General features: G+C 36.0%; 1 protein-coding gene across 1 annotated transcript in view; it reads right to left on the bottom strand.

The window, feature by feature from the left end:
- The window catches only part of FBN2 (fibrillin 2), a 225,817-nt gene that overhangs the window by 100,767 nt on the left and 104,051 nt on the right, over positions 1-20,999 (bottom strand). The window contains exons 8-12 of the mRNA XM_024757148.1: positions 18,704-18,829; positions 7,901-8,053; positions 6,182-6,415; positions 5,121-5,258; positions 1,161-1,280 (exon numbers count right to left, since the gene is read on the bottom strand). Coding sequence (XP_024612916.1) covers positions 1,161-1,280; positions 5,121-5,258; positions 6,182-6,415; positions 7,901-8,053; positions 18,704-18,829 — 771 coding nt within the window. The remainder of the gene's footprint in view (positions 1-1,160; positions 1,281-5,120; positions 5,259-6,181; positions 6,416-7,900; positions 8,054-18,703; positions 18,830-20,999) is intronic.

Here is a 20,999-nt window from a genome sequence, read left to right as displayed (position 1 = left end):
ATTGACATATACACACTACTATATATAAAATAGATAAGTAGTAAGAACCTACTGTATAGCACAAGGAACTCTACTCAATAATGTGTAATGACCTACATGGGAAAAGAATCTAAAAAAAGAGTGGATATATGTATATATATAACTGATTCACTTTGCTGTACAGCAGAAACTAACATAGCATTGTAAATCAACTATACTCCAATAAAAATTAATTTTAAAGAAGTCAGCAAGGAGTTGAGTAAGAGTGAAGTAACTGCAGAATATCTGGATTAAGAGCTACATGACAAAAATTGCTGGAATAGGGCTTCCCTGGTGGCGCAGTGGTTGAGAGTCTGCCTGCTAATTCAGGGGACATGGGTTCGAGCCCTGGTCTGGGAGGATCCTACGTGCTGCGGAGCAACTGGGCCCGTGAGCCACAACTACTGAGCCTGCGCGTCTGGAGCCTGTGCTCCGCAACAAGAGAGGCCACGATAGTGAGAGGTCCGCGCACCGCGATGAAGAGTGGACCCCGCTTGCCACAACTAGAGAAAGCCCTCGCACAGAAACGAAGACCCAACACAGCAAAAATAAATAAATTAATTAATAAGAACAAGGCACCGAGACCTGCAGTTTAAAAAAAAAAAAAAATTGCTGGAATAAAGTGATTCAAGTAACTGCCAGGGGATGAATAGGAAATGAAAAAGAAGACAAGCAGAGTCATCTGCTAAAAGAATTCTGGGATGAATCAGTAGTGAGGGAGAGGTTTGGACGAGGATGGTGGGCATAGCAAGGAAACTGTGAATAAAGAGCAGGTTAGATTTGGTGTCCGACTATGTGTGAGGTTCAAAGAAACAGAAGTTGAAAACGACTAAATCGTAAGCTCCGTTAATCAGAGAGCAGTAATGCTACTGATGTTACTTGGAGAAAGGAAGCTGTGATCTAGGGAAGGAAAAGAAACCGAATTTTTTTTGTGAAGCCAGATACCACATTGCCTGTGTTACACATGCAAAAAGTGTTTATGTTTGAAGAGAGCACTTTGAGGGTAGCATAAAGTAAATCTATAATAATGTAACAGCATTTATTTCATTCCATGTCTTATTTTAATATTCACTTTTAACCCCAACAGCCTGGGTCACTATATTTCATGGAACATCATCATATGTGAAAGCAAACTGCCTTACCAATGCATGCTTGCTTGGTGGGAGTCCTCTGGAATCCAGCATGACATTTACAATAATAGGATCCAGGTGTGTTAACACAATCTCCATTAGTGCAGGGATTCGATGTGCATTCATCAACATCTGTGAGTAGCAAAAGAAACCATTATAGACTTCACTCCATTTCTAGAAATGTTTGTTTAAAGTACATTTAGGCCTCCCAAATTTGAGAGAAGGCCAGTCAGTGGTAATAGTCTAAATATCAGAGTATTTATAAATGAATAAAAATTCCTTTCTTCAACTACAGAGGCCAGTCTGGAGATTTACAAAAATAACACCTATTGGAGAGTACAAGGGAATTTGCTTTAATCAAGAAATAAAAACTTTTCAATTTGAGTAATGCACAATGATTAAAACCATGGACTTGGGAAAGACACAGCCACGAGTTCCAATACGCTAGAAAATGCTCATTATCTAAGTAATCTGGGCAAGTTAATAGCCTCTTTAAAGCTTAGTACAGAGTTAGAAGATAATTAAAGATTTTTAAAGATATACATTTATATTACATGTTGACACTTCTACTAGTTTTAAAAAAGAGACAAATTATGGAATTTTTTGTTAACTTTTTTGTGAACTCAACTATATATATGTAACTATGCATCAAGGCTTGGATAATATTTTGAAGTAAAAAACAAAGGATGGGGTAAAAAAATGGAAATTAAGTAAAACAAAGTCTATTACATTCAGTAGCTTCTGGTTTCTTTAGGATCTTAAAATTGGCACAGGCATTTTTTTTGTATGAAACCGAGTTTTATGCAAATACTAGTTCTGGTCCCAAGTGTGAGAAACATCACTGCTTTCCTTCAGGTTCTCTAAGCCTTGATTAAATGCAAACCCATCACAGAATTCAAGGACTGCACAACCAAACAACTGACTAGACAGTGAAGGTTAGTCAAATCCCAGAGAAATCAAGTTTGCCAGTGTTAGAAAAAGTTTAATTCATCTTCTTTCAGCAATGCCCACTAATTATTATTTTGAATGCCGGAGAATTAAAAACCTGGCTGACTGGTTTTTAGTCACGCATAGTGACTTGCCATTTCATATACATGAGAAGCCATTAACATATACAATTTCAGCTAAATTGGAGAATACAACAATAAAGTCAATTCACAGGTTTACCATTTTAATAGACAGATTACTCCTTTCACAGATGTTCTCAAAAGAGGAACTGTACTCTACCAAACTCACCAGCTTCACTGATATATACACTCAGGCTGAATGCAATTAAACCCTCTCTGGTAAAGGAGGAAAAAAAGAATCTCATAGCAAATAAAAACGACAAAGGAAAACAGGATTAAATACTTTTTCAATTCATCCAAAGATGCCTTCAGCCCATTAAGACTCACATTTGCGCTTTTGGTTGATAAAATCAATTCACTGAGCCAAAGGAATGAAGCAATATGAGAAAAGACAGAGCTTAGAGCATTAACAAGCATATCAAGCATAACTAATGGTCTGTCCAACTGGCAACATTACCTTCACTAGGCAATGCTGAAGATCCCTTAAATTCTCTGTGTACCCAACATCGAAATGCAACGATTAGAAAGGTGTCATAGATGTACCATTCTAGAAGCATCATTGTAAAGCTCTGTTCTAGTGAAGAACATGAGAGACCATGCACCCAACCCCCTCTTTTTAGGTAAACCTTCTGGGAAGCAGGGTCACTTTTCAGGACCTTTTCCTCCCCTTGAGAACCTGTTCCCAAGGTCCCTCATTGCTATGACAGTTCTGCCAGTTATTTTGCCATTTACAGCCCTGATTCATTTCTGTTTCCTTAGCCCCTTAGGGACCTCACCAAGGTTACAGCACACGGAGAAGATATAGTAGTTCACTTATTTATTTCTTCTTCGGAAGTGCAAACAGTCACCAAAAACTATTAGTGACTTCACAATTCCATGTGATTTTAAAATCCCATTTGTTTTTTTGTTTGTTTTGTTTCCCAGGATTATTTTAAGATTTTAAGTTTTAGGCTAATCACAAAAGACCACTGCCACATTCTGAAATGTATATTTCATGCTTTTCCTTTACTCTGAGTCTCAATGCCTATTACCTCCAAATGATCACCTTTGTTTTGCCTTGTATAGAGGAACAGAATTTAAATATTACAGTCTGTACACTTTGATTCCTTCCTCTGTTTTCACTGAGGACTGAATATTTTTAAGCAAAATTCATAAGGATTTTAAACTCCTAAAATAAATGAAGTAATTGAGAAACACTGATTATCAAAATGGTTAAATTCTCAGATACTACTGTGGTAAGAAATGTCTACCCTTGAAAAGTACTTTATATTCCAACTTAGAAAACACTTTTAATTTTCAAGGGCTGTAAGATTACCTTTGCTCAACAGAAACAAATTATTTCTTACTATTCCAAAATAGAATGATTTGAGTTAAAAACTCACCTGGGTGCTAACATGAACTAAATGGAGGTCTTTGGATAATTTTTACAGAAAATATTAAGCTTATGGCCTATTTTTATTTGTTGGTTGATGAATCATGCAGTGATACATGAAGAGCAAATATTAATAGCAAAACAAAAATAGTCAATCAAATTTCAGTTTGATAGATTGTAACTGCTTATGTATGTGAAAGAGGGGATGTTTTGTATGTTGTATACTTATAATCATATTTTCTGGCAGTAAAATCATTCTTAAGTCATATAAGTAGAATAAATATATCAGTATGTCCTGGTGTTCCAAAAATAACCACGTGGTCTATCACTTAAACAAGCACCAAGTAGTATGTGCTAAGGCAGGACGGATGTATATGGTTATACCCTGCACAACCCTGGGGTGTGCTATTTACTTAGATTATGTGAATGGTACCCTCTACAGTTGGGCGGTGCAAAACCTGTGCACCTGTATATAGGGACCCTGGGCTAAGCTTTATTTAATCATTCTGATCTTGTGTCTCTGTACACAGTTTAGAATGACTGATTTTTCCAAAGCACCATATTTGGCTTACATTTTTTTCATAGTCATAGTGCACTTAGATGTTTTCAATTTTACTTGGGAAAATTGTGATACTACCTGTCTCTGTTCCTGGCCTCTCATCTATATTTTATAACAGAAGACCTGAACCCAAATCTGGTATTTAGGGTTATGCTAATTACAAAACACATACATGATTATTTGCTAATAAGAGGAATAAATAAAAGAATAACCTCAAAATGGTTCAATCCCCATGGTCCTAAAACTACCCTTAAAAGATCATCAAAACTCTCTTCATTGCCAAATACAATAGTGGTTTTGTCCTCACTGTATTTGATTTTTTTGCTGCACTTAACACTTGACACTCCTTTTCTCTTGAAAGCATACCGTTTCAAGGCTTCAGTGACATGTATTTTCAGATTATTTTGCCAGCTCTCCAACATTACTAATGTTGCTGGTACACAGGGTTCCAGCTGCACTACTCCTGTTATCTTTTTACTCTTCCTGTTGTTCAGCCCGGCTGACAATATTCACCCTCATGGTTCTAATAAACACCTCTATGTTACTGACTACTAAATCTCTAACTCTAGTCCTGAACACTCCTCTTAGCTTGAGACCTCTATAATTAAGTACCAGAGACACCTAAAACTCAACATGCTCAAAAAGAGACTCATCAACCGCTTCCTCCCAATCTCCACCTTCTCTTGCATGTTAATGATGCCACCGTATATCCAGTGTTGTTCGGCTAAGAAGGAAGGAAAGGGGGAAGCAGAGACAGAAATCACAACATTTAGGACCAGAAAGGGAAGGGGAGTCTTGAAGTGGTCCAGCTCAGCAGTAGGTTAAGGGAGCACATGGAAGAGCATGCACACAGGAGAGCCCGTTTGGAAATTAGCTTTACTTCAAAAGACTTTTTAAAAATCATATTCAGCCCAACTTGTTCCTGTAGTCTAAAAGCTATTAGAAAACTAAGAATTAAAGAAGCATGAGCTTACCTATGCAATCCCCATTTGCATCCTGCTTGTAACCCATGTTGCATTCACATCGGTAGCTAGAAACAGTAGGTATGCAGCGTCCATTTAAACAGAGATTAGCATGGTGCTTACATATATCTATTGTCTGGTTCAGAATAGCTAAGGAAAATTAGAACACAAATGATATTTCATCATTCCAACATGGATTGCTTTTCTTAAAGTCGATTTTTAAGAGGATATATAATAGTATATTATTTAGGTGTACATATCAAAAGCCCACATTATTCTATATTTTATTAAAACTTTAACGTTGAGAATCTAAAAACTATTCTTGAGACACATGGCTGTAACTTGCACTTGTTAATATACATCTGGAAACTTTGCCCATAATGGTGTCTTTTTAAAATTTCAGGAATGTTCTACTGTACATTTGAATACTTTCCATTTCTTTTTTTTTTGTAGTTGAATATTCAGATATAGTAAATAGGCAATATGCCAAAAAGAATAAACATAACACTGTAGGACATCATTAAATATTATTAGCAAGAGCAGTTATTTTAAAAAGAATGAACTGAAATGTCAAGCACACCAATGCCAATTCTGGCAGTTCTCAATTTCTTAAGTTATTCAACAAAAAAGGGCGAAGAAAAGAAAGATATTTCATTATAATATTTGTATAGGCACAGAGCAAGATTTATTCAGTTTATCTCAGTTGAGAAATGGTTCTGGAAAACAATTCAAAGGTTGTATGATCAGGGCAGCTGCAAGCAGCCACATGAAATACACTGGAACCAAAAAACGTGACCTTTAATGGTGTCATCTGGACTTGGAATATTATCACGCTCTCATCTCTATTTTCAAAGAGAACCTGGGTCACTCATTCTTTTCTCCAATTTAGAAAGTTTATGGAGCATAAAAATAATACTTTCCTAAGATTCTGTTTTACTATATTATGTTTTAGACCTTGAAATAAGTTTCTGCACACACACACAGACACAAACATACTTTGGAAAAAAAGTTAGATATTATAAAATTATTTAAGGTGGAAAACCAAAGAGTCTATGCACAAAGTGAACACTCACTTAGTCCAGTGATGATGGGCCCCTGTCCCCCAGCCCCTACACCGGCTCCCCCAACGCCAGGAGAAAAGCCATTGCCTCCAGGAATGGGAATGAAGCCTGTCCCTCCTGGGCCATAGCCATTGCCATTGCCACTTGGAGCAAAGCCACTCCCCCCAGTGCCTCCAGGTCTGGAACCAGCACTCCCTGGAATCCCTCCTATTGGAAGTCCATCCATGCAAAGTCTGCGATATTCCTCTAAAAGAGAAGAAAATTCAGTTAACCACAACTGAATGGATTTCTGCATAATAAAGGCAATTTGTGTACTGTAATAATCATTTTAGGTTATCCTCCCTTGATGATATGAATAAGTAAGTTATTATCTTAATAAACATTTTCAATGCTGGCAGTGGCAGAAAAAGATACGATGTTTCAGAAAAAATTAAAATATGTATACCATATTTTAACTGAGTTGCATAACCAAACAATTATCTACACATTTTGATTTTATGTCCCTAAGTGCAACTCATAAAATTCCAGATATAACTGTAAATGCAAGAAATTTACTTGAATGGATGAAAATTAAACCTTTAAGTAATTCATTCTGTATGTTTGGTTTTACTTAAATCTCCATCAGTATTGTACCTACACATTTTTCCTACCTCTTCTCTTCTCTTTAAGGGATTAATATGGCTTCAGAATAATTTTTTTCTAATGTGGATTTTTAACAGAAGACAGTATTTAGTAAACTTTTAAATCTGCTCATTATCTGTCCAAGTATCAAAGCTGAGGGAAAAGAAGCAAGAATATAGTGATTGCCTTATTTCCTTAACTGTTCTCAGAATTAGGGCACTATATAAGAAGAAGTGAAAACTATTTAGCTCAAGCAATTGTTTGAGTATTGACATTACTATCATATACTACTAGTGGAACGATGAGTTTCCAAAATTATATACTATGCATTAACTCTGCTTTTTAAAAATTTTTACTATTCAATTTTGGAATTTCATGGCTTAGAGATTTAGGAAGAATGTGCCTTAATTTTTTTCTCCATAATAGTACACAGACATACATATCTTTATAAGCATATTTCAAAAAGTGTTATTATTTTTCATAGTATTTATAATATAACATGAAGATAACAACATATTATCAACATACCTTTATGTGATAAACACTAATTGTACTGTACTATGCATATTATATTAACAAGAGGAACTACTTCTCATTCATCTTAATTTCCCAGTATAGCTTCAGGTATACAGCAGTTAATATAGCAAAGTGAATGAGAGGTATCCTCCTACCCTTGTATTCTTAATTTTTAAGGTCATTAGAAAAGAGAGGACATATCTTTAAGGAATGGGACACTATAAGCTAAGGGCATTCCTGAAATAAAGTATAAGTGAAGGCCAAAATTTGTTATTCAAGCTTCAAATAGAAGATTAGGAGGTTTTAAAACTGAACTGAAATACTGACATTCCAGATAATTATTAAAAATTCTTGCTTAAAGTCAAGTAATGATCAGTTTTTAGGAGTTTTTCTAATATTAACAAAATGGATATAATAAAAACTGATCCCAATAACCAATGCCACCCTAACCCTCACAAAAAACACCCAAGTCATATTGAAGACACTAATAGGAATGCAAACATGACTTGTCTTTAAGGGAAACACTAAAGTACATTATTGTTACTAATTTTCCTAACACTGTCTGTCCTGAGGAACTAGCAGCCAGCAGCTCACCAGAGCCTCTGATGGGACAGGCTTCAGGAATGGTTCCAACACCCCAGCAGCGGCCGGGCTCACAGCAGCATTGCATTTTTGTCATTCTGCCCGGAAGCTCTTGTGCACAGCGACCATTCACCAGGCCGGAGAAACATGTGCCTGTTCTCTGATCTGAACATATGAAAATTAAATAGAAGACATGACAGAATTACCTGGAGTTCACATCAATTATTTCACGTTAGGAGATGCTAAGCGAAGGGAATTATTTTACTTAATTTCTATTATATCTACTCATTCGTTTAATTTCTATCACATTTATTCATTCCTTTACTTATTTACCAAGCAAATATTCACTGAGCACCTATGCCATGCCATATCCCAGGCATACAAAAATGAAAGACGTGAAGCAGATATGAGCCAACACTGCAGTGAGAAGCCACACCCAGACAGACCCAGAGCTTGAAGGAAAGCGACAACCCAGTCTCAGCCTAGACTGGTCAATTAGTCACCCAGCCAACCTGCAGACATGTACTGCTGTTCGCTACTGAGAGTTTTGTGGTTATTTGTTACCCAGTAATAGCACCTGACGCAGGTGCTATTTTAGAAAGGTTGAGCAGAACAGCTCCTTTGAGACATCTGAGAAGAGACTTTAATAAGATGAGAGCATGAGCCACACAGGTACCTGAAAGAAGGGCAGTTCAAAGAGAAAGAAGGAGATGTGCTTGACATATGTGAAAAATGAGGAACCCATGTGACTGGAGAAGAGCAGGCATAATGGGGGTGGAAGACCCTGAGCTCAGAGGCATACAGAAGGCAAGAGCATGCACAGCCCTACAGACCATGAGGGAAGGACTTTCAGATTTTATTCAGAGAGTCAAAATAATGTAAGTCTAGTTTCACTATATATTGTTTAACTTTTATCCAGATGCTTCCAAGAAGTTTTGTCTGTGACAAGAAGAAAGATGTACCACAACAAACAGGAGCTGCATGTCACTGATGAAGATGAAACCATTAATTACAAATAATGCTATTAATAGGGAAGGCCTAAATTTTTTACACTAGATATTGAGTTTAAAATAAATATATTATTTCCTCGAATGGTCCAAAGTATACCTCAGGTTGCTTCTACGCTATTGTTAAAGAATTGGTTTGAAGGTACTCCATGTAAGAATCAGAATGCCTTCCATTTCCCAAAAGAAACCCAGTATGCCCAAGAGCAAAGTACTAAATGTGATGTATGCGTGCATACTTAAAGGCACTGCAGACATTTCATAAACGTTACAAGCTGGGCTTGGATAGGCTGTCACTGGGAATAATTTCACAGAGAGGTTTCTACTCCCAAGAATGATCCAGGAAAATAGTTTTTAGGATATTCATTCCAGGAACCCAAAGTATCATATTCCTAGATTTACTTGATTGCTACACTCCTCAAGAATAGGATGTAAATTAAGATAAGAAAGTCCTAAGCTCTTTACAGTAATCACTGTTACAAAACACATTCAGGGCTACATGGTAGATTGACTGTATTGATCTCTTCAAGGCTCTGTAAGGAGGAGGCTGTACCATAAGACTTGGGAAAAAAAAAAAAAAGAAGAAGAGTCATGGCTTTGAGTCAGGATACCTAGGTTTACATCAAAATATTATTACTGTTGATTCTGTTACATATCTTTTCTTCTTTATGGAACAGGGCTGACGGGAGAATTAAATAAAACAATATATGTTCTGTTTCCAAGAGAATGGTGTATTAGCTACCCTGAGTGTCTCTCCCAATTGAAACACCCTGGATAAAATATGAGAAATTATTTTAAAATATACATCATCTTGCTGACATCAAAGAAGGAAAAAAACAGAGTCTCAAAATGAAGTGAAGACAGGAATCTCAGAAGGTAAGTTCACACCTAGCTTTCGCTTTAGGGTTTCTGCAAAACTCTGGAGATTTTGATTTTCAACTCTGATAATTTCACAAGGGGTTAGAGCCTAAGATATAAAAGCCCAGATTCACCTCGTTAATGCAAAATGTAATAGGAAACTCCCTCATAAAGTAGGAGTCCCAAACAGCTATATCCTTGTTATGTGGCTAATGTAGAGGAAGGCAGCTAAGAGACTTGCCTGTTTATACCTCAGTGCTGGGTGGAGGGAAAAAAAGATTCTTCCTAAAAATCTGAAACCAAAAGCTCTTTCTCACACAGACAGCTCTGATGTCAAAATATTAAGTTTGTGTCCTGAAAAACTTCAAAGGAAGAATATAACATAAAGAGGTCTCCAGGTAGGGATATTCCAAGTAACTCGCAAAAATCAGTACAATTGAGGACTTAATACTGACATAGGTCTCAAAGAATTCCCATAGATAAAGTTCTAGGAAAAAAGGAGCAGCTAACAGCAAAGTAACTAAGTAAGTAAGTAAATAACGCACAGAGAAACAAGGCTCAATGAACAAAAACTAGCTGAATAAACAGCAGGTTTCAGATACTGTAATGGTCAAACCAATTCTGAAAATCATTGTTTTTAATTAATGATGATTCATTAAATATTAATTAATAATGAAATAATCTTTAATCTGTTTAAGGCAATTAAAAATCTAAAAATGGGAACAGTAAAAACAAGCCCATAAACAATGAAAGAAAAGACGTAAAAGACTTCAATGAAACTTCTATAAATGAAATGATCATAACTGAAATAAAATGCTTAGTGACTATATTAAGCAGTGTATTGCATATAGATGAAAAGAGAATTACTGAGCAGGAAGATATAGCTGAATATATTATTTCAGTGTTGTTCAGAGAGTCAGAGATGGAAAATGTTGAGAAGAAGTTAAGAAGTATGCAGGTGAGGGTGAAAAGGTAATTTGCATCTAATAAGAGTTCTAGAAAGTGTCATACGCAGACAGTTGTGGGAAGGCAATAGTCAACAAATACTAGTTTACAACTTTCTAATGATGTTGCAAGACAACCTCAGATCTAGGAAGTCCAATAAATCCAAAGCAGGAAAAATAAAAAGAAATCCACAGCTATCCATATCACTGTGAAACTGAAGAACAACCAAGAAAAGGTGAAGATCTTAAAAACAGCTAGGAAGAAAAGACAGATTATCGGCTAAGGAATGATATTTAAGTCAATCACTGACTTCTTAATAGCACCAGTGGATGCTAGAACACAATGGAATAGTATCTTCTGTCTGCTGTGATAACTGTCAACCTAAAATTCTGTACCCCAAGAAACCAAAGGGAAATTAAGTTCATTTTCAGGAAAACACAAACAGAGACAATTTTCTACCAAAAGTTTCTTGCTAAAGGAAATTTTAGAATAGGTGTTTTAGGTAAAAAGGAAAATAATTCCAATGGAAGGTTTGAAATGTATGAAGGAATAAACAGGGAAAATATTTTTAGATACATGGACAAGTACTAAAATATCAAACAATAATAATAATGATTAATTTGTTGCAAACAAGGGAGTGACAATTGACTAGAATTTTTTAAATTGGAAGGGGGAGATCAAAGTCTAACCATTCTAATATTCTTTTATTATTTAGATGTGGGTAAAAATACAGATTAATTCTAGGCTTTAAGTTACATATGCATCTTCAAACAGCTAGGATAACCACTAAAACCAAAGAAATAAACTACGTATTTCTAAACAATAGAGGAAAAAGAATGGGGTGTGGAAGAATGGAGGGCAGGAAGCCTGAATAAATCCAAAAGAAAGCAAGAAAGAGAAAGTAACAAAAAAGCAAGATAAATGGGAAGCAAAAAAGAAGATAATAGAAATAAAAACAAATATATCAGTTACTGTAATAAACACAAATAAATTTAAATCTCAATTTAAAAGACAAAGATTTTAAGACTATGCCCCCCAAAATTTAGATTTAGGCTGTTTAAAGAAGCACATTTAAGACAAAAGGAAACAAAAGATTGACAGGAAACATATCCAAATGGCATATATTTAAACCTTCCTCTCCAACTCACAAAATGTGATGCCAAATAATATGAAATAAAATGAACCAAGGGAAAATATTTAGAAACAGACCAAGAAGAAAAGAAAAAAAACTTTAGAGAATCAATATACATCAAAAAATGTTTCAATTCACCAGGAAAATATAATACTTTTAAACATTCATCACCTTATAACATAGCATCAAAATACATAAAACAAAAGCTTAAAGGGCCACATGGAGAAACTGAGAAATCTACTACCAAGGTGGAACATTTATACAGCTCTTTCAGTAACTGATAGACACAGTAGATAAAATCTAGCAGCTCAAGAGAAAATCTGAACAGTACAGTTAACAAGTTTGATCTCATATCTATCCAACAACTGGAGAAAACACAAAACTTTTTCAAGCCAACATGGAAGATTTGCAAACCAGGTAAACTCCTTACACTTCTAAACAACTCATGTGTCAAATACAATACCATACTGAAAATAAGGTGATATGTAAAAAAAATGAGTAGGGGCTCATCAGGAATCTGTACCAGTCTCAGATTTTGGGAGTCTGCAATGTTATTGTGAGGGCTCCACAAATTTATACTTACACTGGACACTGCAATGCAAATGAAAATGCCTCATAATATACAGGCACTACTATGGTTCCTACTGATGGAGATTCCATTGTGACTAATAAAATACAAATTCATTTAAAATTATTACTGAACATCCAGTAGTTTTTTTCATTATGTATTTTCTCAAAGGTATTGGGTTATCGTCATGTGTGGATCTGAAAACATTTTTGATATTAAAGAGGGGGTCTTCAAATTCAATAAACATAATTAACTTCTGTCCTACACAGTTTGGAAACCTCTACTCAGTCTTATAAGATGTGTTGGAGGAAACCATGGCATTGTTGAGAAGGTGGAGGGGCAGAAAGAGAAGATTCGAAAGTAAATCATAACTTTTTTCCATAAATTCTATAATTAGTCTCTTCTAATAACATCAAGGAGGTAAACAATCTACTTCCAATCCTTTGCATCAAAAACAGATCAGGATGAGATACAGACACATGTAGTGTGATGTCTCACAATTAAGGTCTCTCCAAAAATACATTTCAAAAGGAAGACAGTGGCTGAAAGTTTGGTCCTTTCCTTTGCATATCTGAATTGCATGGTGCTTAGAAAGTACTGTGTTGGAAGTGTGCCGTATGGAAGAATAAAAAGGGGCACCCTATAGAACTAACTAAGAGTTGTCTAGGCACATCATCCCTTGAAATAGGGAATTATTAGGGAAAAAGGCAGAAGAAGCATATTTATTACAGCATTAGGACAAATCCTTCTAATGCCTGGTATATATTTAACTGTAGAATTGATATGTCATAAGTAACAAAACATGTCTAGTCCTCTAATAATCTCCTATCACCCTCGCTACACTCCCAGAAGATTTACATCAAGTCTTATTTAAACCCACACTGAGGAAGAGGAAGCAATCCGTCTCCTCTGATTAAAATATAAACCTATCTTGAAACAAAATAATGGTACTCTTATCAGAGTTTGTTTCATGGCTTGACATTTAGTCTAAACTTGATTTACGTGAACTAACAGTTAATTATACAATCTGATGAAAACTTGGTAAAAGATGGAGGTGGGGCTTACCTTGAAAAAAATACGTCTCCTGTTGAATGAGCTTTGCTTATTAAAAATGAAGGGGTCAGCCAGAAAACCCTGATGAGGTTAGCGCAGGTCAGAAGACTAGCGATAGTAGGTGTTCAGTACATAGAAACCATTGTCTCAGACATCAGCCCCTCATACTGGAGACCAGCACTTGTCTCGCTGAGAGCCTGGCGCCAACCTGAGTTCCACTTGATTAATTCTGCAGAGTCTTGCTATTCCTAAAACACTTTCATGTTGCTTTTGTGTTTCTATCATACAAGACCAACTAGAACTAGGAACAATGAAAGAAAGAGAACGACTGTGGCTCCTAGGTTTACTTCTTCCTTTAAAATAGTGAAGTTTGTCTTCCTCATTGTCTAACCTTCTCTTTCTAGGACATTCTTTCTAGTTAAAATTACTACCCCTGTTCCACCAGTCGCCTTTTATATGATTTTGGGGTTAAAACTCGAACACTATACAGTATACTGTTTCATCCCTGTCTCCCTTCCTCCATTAGTTAAACATTTTTAGGAGTTTTGGTTTATCCTTCAAGCATTTGTTGCAAACGCACGCACACACATGTAATCAACACCCATCATCACACAGAGTGCTGCACAAGGACAGCATATCCTGACCATCACTGTCAGAAGATCTTCCTCATTTCGCTTAAACAGTCTTCCCTCATTGTCTTTTGTCTCTGTGCTGCTCAAAATTCTTGATGGGCTCCAGCATCCTCAGGATCAACCTGCAACTTCTTAGCATGGCAGTTAACGAGCCTCAACAAGAGTCTTCATCTTAACCCATCTTTCCTGTTTTGTCTCCAACTACTTTCTCACTCAGCTCTCTTTCCCAGACAAGCTCTCCTCACTGTCTCCAAGCCCCCTCACTTTCAGCATCTGTACGGCTGCTGACACCTTTCTCTTCGCTCAGTGCAGTCTTATTCCTTTGTTTAGCTGTCATCCATCTTTCAAGGTCTCTATCAGTGCTCACTTCCTTGAGAATTTTAACTATAATAATCAGGACTTTCTTTTGGACTTACAGCACTTATTGGCTAAGAAATTATTTAGCAATTAACGACCCACTGCCTCAAACTTTCTCTTACCTTACTACTTTTCACATTATGTTTTCAGGTTTTGTTTTCTCAAGAATACTCCATGGCAATACTGTGCACTGAAACTTTTGTAAAGCTCAAGGAAATGCACAAGGATATTGTGGCAACATCATATTACCTTAAGGACTTCTAAATGCTTACTTTCATTTTCTGAACTTCACTTGCTGCTGACTGTCACTTTCCAGTCCCCCAAATAGGGTCCCTGCTAGTTCTGTGTGCACGACAGTAGCTGGCACATTAACCTGCATACAGAATTTGCTCACGGCTGCTTGTCAATCATTACTGACTCGCTGACTGCCAGTCACTCTTCTTGCCTCTACTGCAACGTGGAAATTAGGTATTAATAATGCCATGAATATTATAATGACATTGAATTACTAAATGATATAAGGGTCATTAAGTTGTGCTATTAAGAATGCTTCTAAGAAAAAAAATATTAGGTATGGGTGGACTCTTTTTCGAAATGACATATGTTAGTACTCTTTGTTAAAAAGGAGAGCTGTTTCCAGTATATTTTTTAAAACTTGATGGAAAACAGGAGATAAAATCAAATTAAGATTTGATTTTTATATTTAGCATAAAATGAAATGGGAAAACTATCCTCATTTATAATTAAAATGCCCCGCTAAACTCTCCTGCCATATAAAGCTATTTCCTACACATAAAAGAAAAAGGCAGTTTATTGATGCTTTATAATGTTGTATAGATTCAAGATGTTTTGATTAACTAGAATAAGGGATTAGGGCAGCATTCAGCATGTGCCACTCTTAAAATAAAGGTGCAGATAACATACAGTTTCTTACTTAAGAAAAAGCTTTGAGTTCATCCAACTCATTATTGTTAGCATACATGTGGTTACAAAATAAACAGCATGGAAATATTTATGACATATATAATTCAATCATAAATAAATTCCATCTAAGAAAATACAGACTCAAATTTTTAAAAATCAAAACCAAAGATCTCTTACATATTAAAATGCTAGATTTATTTTTTTCATATGTGGAAAACACATACTTATTCCAAATGAAACATAGTTATTCAAAAAATTTTTAAGCTGCTTATTACTTAATTTTAACATTGGTTTTGCAATTTTGGAACGTCATTCTCCCCTCCTTAGGGGCTTTCCTCTATTCCTGGGTCAGGATATTGATACTGAAATGAATGGGAACTCATGGTGAGCAAAGAACTCACTGTGCCTCAGGTCTCTGGAGCTCAAGCAGGCTTTCTCACCTTCTGAGCATTGGGGACTGTAACTCAGTGCCATCATATCATGTCCAGCAGGATGCCAAATGATGCAAAGCAGTTATTAACCAACATTAAATTCTTACATTCAATGTCATCTCATTCATTCATTTGCTGGTTTGCCTATTCATTCAGAAAAGATTTACTGAGCCCAAACTTCTAAGGAAGGGACTACATAAGGCACAGGGGACAGAAAGCTGCATAAGGCAGGACCTAACGGAGCTCAGAGTCTGGCCAATGAGTAAAGCACAAATACCTGTGACACTGTGATAAACCCAGAAATGAAGGAAATAAAAAATATTATAGGAAGGGCGGATTGATTTTGCCTGACAAGAAAATGTGGGTTAAGCAGGGATGGCTATAAAGAAATGTGATATCTAAGTGGGTACTTAAAGGATGAGGTGGGTTTTAACAAGCATAGAAGGGGGAAATCAAGATGCTTCAGGCAGAGGAAGTACTGTGGGCAGTGTGCTCATGTACTGCAATAAGAGAAACATGAGTGTGAGGTATAAGTGGTTAGAGACGAGTCCTGAATACAGGCTGGGTCAGGCTCTAAAGGGCTTTGAAAGTCCAGTAAAGGCTGAGAACTTTATATAAAGAAGCAAGAGATAGAGTTTACCATGATTTAATGGTAAACCAAATATCTGACATTGAAGAAAACAACCTCAGAAAATCACTGGGCATCTTGATCATCTGAATATGATGAAAAATATGCTTCCTTTTCAATGCAAAAAAATGAGCATGTGTTGACTAAAGAAAGACTTAGAAACTTAAGAAATGAGGGAGAAAGAAACAACTTAGAAATCTGATATAAAACACTAACATTTGTTATGGCAAATTCTTTCTTCTTACTAGTTGGTCTAGTTGTACAATTCATTCCCAAAGGCCTTCAATTACTCCACATTGTCTACCAAATAAAATACATACATCTTATTTGGCGTTTTCAGAACTTCATGGTGATAACCTCACTTATGTCTCCAGCCACATTTCTTCTAGCCATTTCTAGAATATAAGTTTCCTTAAGTCAAGGTCTATGGCATCCAGCCAGTGATGTTCAACAATGACTCCCAAACTGACATTTTTCCAACAGAGTTGAGTTCATGCCTATTTCAAGCTGATGACTGCATATATGTGTGTATGTATATGCACATTCTTTTCCTATACAGTTTAAGAAAATTAAGCCAAGTATAGGTAGTTCTACTAATTTTCAATTCTGTTAAACTATGTTAAATGAATCAGACTTACTATGCAGTGAGCCAACTGGTAACACTGACCCTAAAAACAGTTAATTTGCTCAGTTTTATAGACTTAACGCCTCTATAATGTTTTACCTAGTGTAAGATAGAACTCGGATTCATTCGTGAAGAACAAATAATTGTCATTCAAATCTCATAATACTCCAACGGGAAAGGGAGGCTCCAAATGGACATTGTACTTTTCAAAGCAGACTGTCAGCGTGGTGGTAGAGAAACCACTCATGCTGGAGACCTTGATATCTAGGCACAGGGTCTCTGTCACCTTAAAGCAGATAAGGAGACAGTGTAGAACCATAGTAACACAGGTGCAGAGAGATCTGGATTCAAATCGTGGCTCCATTTGGCAGCCCTGGAACATCATGTAAGTCACTTTACCTCTCTAAACCTCAATTCCTTCATCTATAAATCAGAATAATTATGCCTATCACACAGGGCTACTTTAAGGAGTACATCTTCATTCTCCTATACCTCCTCCTTCCCCTAATGATAATAACAGAAGTAATAAGAAATATTTTATTGAACATTTACTAGAAGAAACTGAAGTATAGACAGGTCAGTAGCTTACCCAAGGCCCCACCACTATGTGATAATAAGGTGATACAGGTGTCCAGTGCCTTACACGTGGTATGTATTTCATAAATGGCAGCTGTCAATTTTACTACCACTACCATAGCTGCTTCTTTGACTGCTATTGCTACTTTTCTATTACTATTTACGATGACACCATAGTATTCTGAAGGCAGGATCTCCATTTCTCATGTTTGCTGTTGCACGGCCATAGCATAGTGTTTGGCATATCAACACATTTTATCCAGTGAATTCAAGACTTTTTACTGGTGGCCTAGGACTTCTAGTTTACATCCTGAACCCTCTGTTATTTCCTCTCTTCAACCCAGTTCACTTGGACATCCTTTGGATTTACAATGTTCCTGGAAGTTAGTTGCTCACACACCCTCCCAGTGGGGATGGGAGACGGTCATTGCCCAGACGGTCATCCTCCAGCAAACTAAGCAACTCCCATCTTTGGGTGCTGCTTTAATTTCCCTAATTCCTGTACTGTATGAATCTTTAGTGCTCTTAAAGTCTAAGGCTTGTTCAAAAATAGACAACCTACACATGACTGTTTTATCTTTCTAAACAAAAGAGAACATGAAAATATATATGCCTTTAATTAAAATATGCTTAAAACAAAATTAAAGGTATCGATTTCTTTTTTGTAATAACTATTTTCACTAGAATAAACACATGCTAAGTAAATAAGACACTACATTCATGATTCATAGCAATGAAAGAACACTTAATTACTACATTTTGTCTCCCAAAGTAGACTTTAAAAAATCTTTCTCATGCCTTTGTGTCTGTAACACTTGGCAAGAGCAGTGTCTTGAGGAAATCTTTCTTCATTTCAGAAATGGCTTTGACAACATAAAGCAAACCCAGATGACTTCTGAAACTGAAGTTTTTGCAAAGAGCACCTGGTCGATCAGTCCCTCAATAGTGGTACCGTTTATTTTAAACAACTCTTCCAGCATTTTCCCAGTCGTTTTATAATCGTTGCCATCTCCGTACCTGTTTGGGCTGTTCTGTCATTAGAAAGAAGCAGTGTATTGTGCCTTCAAAACTACAAGGCTTACCGATGCACCGAGAGCCATCTGTTGAGGTTACATATCCACGTGGACAAACGCAAAAATAGCTTCCCACGGTGTTGGAACATTCGCCAGTTTCACATATCCCAGGAATGATGCTGCACTCATCAACGTCTAATCAGGGGAAGAAGGAGAAGATGACTGAGAAAGGCCTTCATTATAATTAGCTTTTAAAAGGGATTTTTTAAAAAGAGTATGAGAGCACTCATGGTTGATTAGGTCAGATCATATAACCCTGAAGATACTCTTGTTTCAGGCCCTAAAGAATTTCTCACACATATCTATGGGAACTGAGATGAAAGTAAACTCCCATGGCAGTAAAACAAGGCCAACTAAAGCAAAACTCTATATCCTTTTTTTTCCCCCAAATGCAATTTAAATTGGAAATAAGTAAAGATGTAAATGTTTTAGTTTCCATTCTACATCAATTAGAGAATTATCCTACTAGAGACTTTAAAAAAAACACGTGCATGGATGATATTTTAAAATATGAAATAACTACATTTAAAAATGTATAGCTAATTTTCACATTAATTATTTGAACCAATGGAGGGTGGCAAGCACTTTTCTTTTTCTATTTGGCTTCAGGATACGTTTTTGTACTTAAATGTGAATATCGGTATATTTGACATGCTGGAAATTAAGTTCAAACCTAAAATAATACAGTAAAATGGCAAAGGGCAAACTTGGGTGGCTTTGGGAAGTGTCCAGTTTTCCTATTGTGCCTCCCTGCACTTATCCATTCAGTTTACTCAATGTTAGGACTAGTCTACTCCCTTTCACATTAATGAAAGGTCTGCTTTCTTTTAAACTGTCCCCAAACCAGAAAACCTGGCCATTTATATAAGCTTTAATGTACTTTTCTTTTAGTTCAATAAGCAGAGAGAGGTGGAAAGTCAACAAAGCTACAATTACGTACACTGGAAGCTACTTGTTAATACATTTAAAAGGAAATGAGCCATTGTGAGGAGAATCCAGCCACAGATGCCTCGGAGTTAGCTGTCCTTTTTAAGGAACAGAGCTAGCAAAGATCAGTGAATACAGGGGACAATTATAAAAGCCATAAGCATAGATGATTACTGAAAAGTAAACCTGAGCTTTTAGTTTTGTTCTAGTTTTTTTAGATGGATATATATATACACACACACATATATGTTTAAGTGTATCAATGAAAAGCAAAGGAAAATTATATGCTAATTGTAAATACAAGGAAATAAATTTTAAACCCCACAATTAAAGAATGGTTGACAATGCCTTTCTTAAATTCCTCTATTGCTCTATTCATTCTTTTTTCCCGCCGTTTACTGACAAGTCATTCTTGCCTACAAGCTGTATCATGAAATAACTATATGCCTGTGTCTTCTTGGAAAGTTCTTAATAAAAAAGTTACCAGATTCAGACTTTTCTGAAATAATATCTTCATTAGAGGCTTAACAGTTAGCCACTGAAGGCACAGTGGTACAAATCATAATCTACCAATTCCCCTAGAGAGCTCAGAATTCTAACATGAATTGGTTACATGAGAAGCAAACATATAATGTGGTGAAAGAGTTACCATCAGATTTAATCCAACAAAATGAAACCATATGTGCAAAATTAGGGTCTGCTGCATCCTGTGTTGCTATCTTAGTGTAGGGCATCTTAATAAAACCGAATGTGGATTCAGAAGAGAAAGGAAACTAGAACAGCTATACTCTAATCACCAAATAAACTGATAATCACTTCTAGATAAGGAAGACAAAAAGAAAAAGAGAATAGCACACAGTAAAGCAGCAAGCACTACAAAAGTGAAGGACCAAAACTTTCCTTCTGATCCTCTTATATCCAAAGTTATGACAACAATCAAGGCACTTATGGAGCCCAGGATTGATCCAAATTCTTAAAAATTAGGAATCTTCATTTAGTCCTTAATTTAAGCATTTACTCTTATTTTCAGACATTTCCTTTCATAATAAAAAACTTCTTTGTGCTCTACTTCCAAATAGCCTCCTGACAACAAAAAGAGTAGAAACTGAAAGATGTTTGACATTTTTCTTTTTTAAGTGGAGAAAAATAACCCTGGAACATAGAAGAACACATGGAATGATACTAAATTTGTAGGTTTTGTGTTAAATATTTTATTTTACAAAAACTCCATGTTTCACAATTCTCCTTAGAATTAAGTAAGAACCTTGAAAAGTTAGCTTCCAAATAATTATATGTAAAAGGTTCTCAGTAAAGTATTTAAGAATTCTATATGAACAATAGGAATATTTTTCATTTATTTTTGGGCTAGGCTCCCCCT

The sequence above is a fragment of the Neophocaena asiaeorientalis genome, unplaced genomic scaffold, assembly GCF_003031525.2.
Source record: "Neophocaena asiaeorientalis asiaeorientalis breed wild unplaced genomic scaffold, Neophocaena_asiaeorientalis_V1.1 scaffold149, whole genome shotgun sequence".
NCBI lineage: Eukaryota > Metazoa > Chordata > Mammalia > Artiodactyla > Phocoenidae > Neophocaena > Neophocaena asiaeorientalis.
Note: the sequence above shows the minus strand (reverse complement) of the source record. Positions and strands in the feature narration are given on the sequence as shown.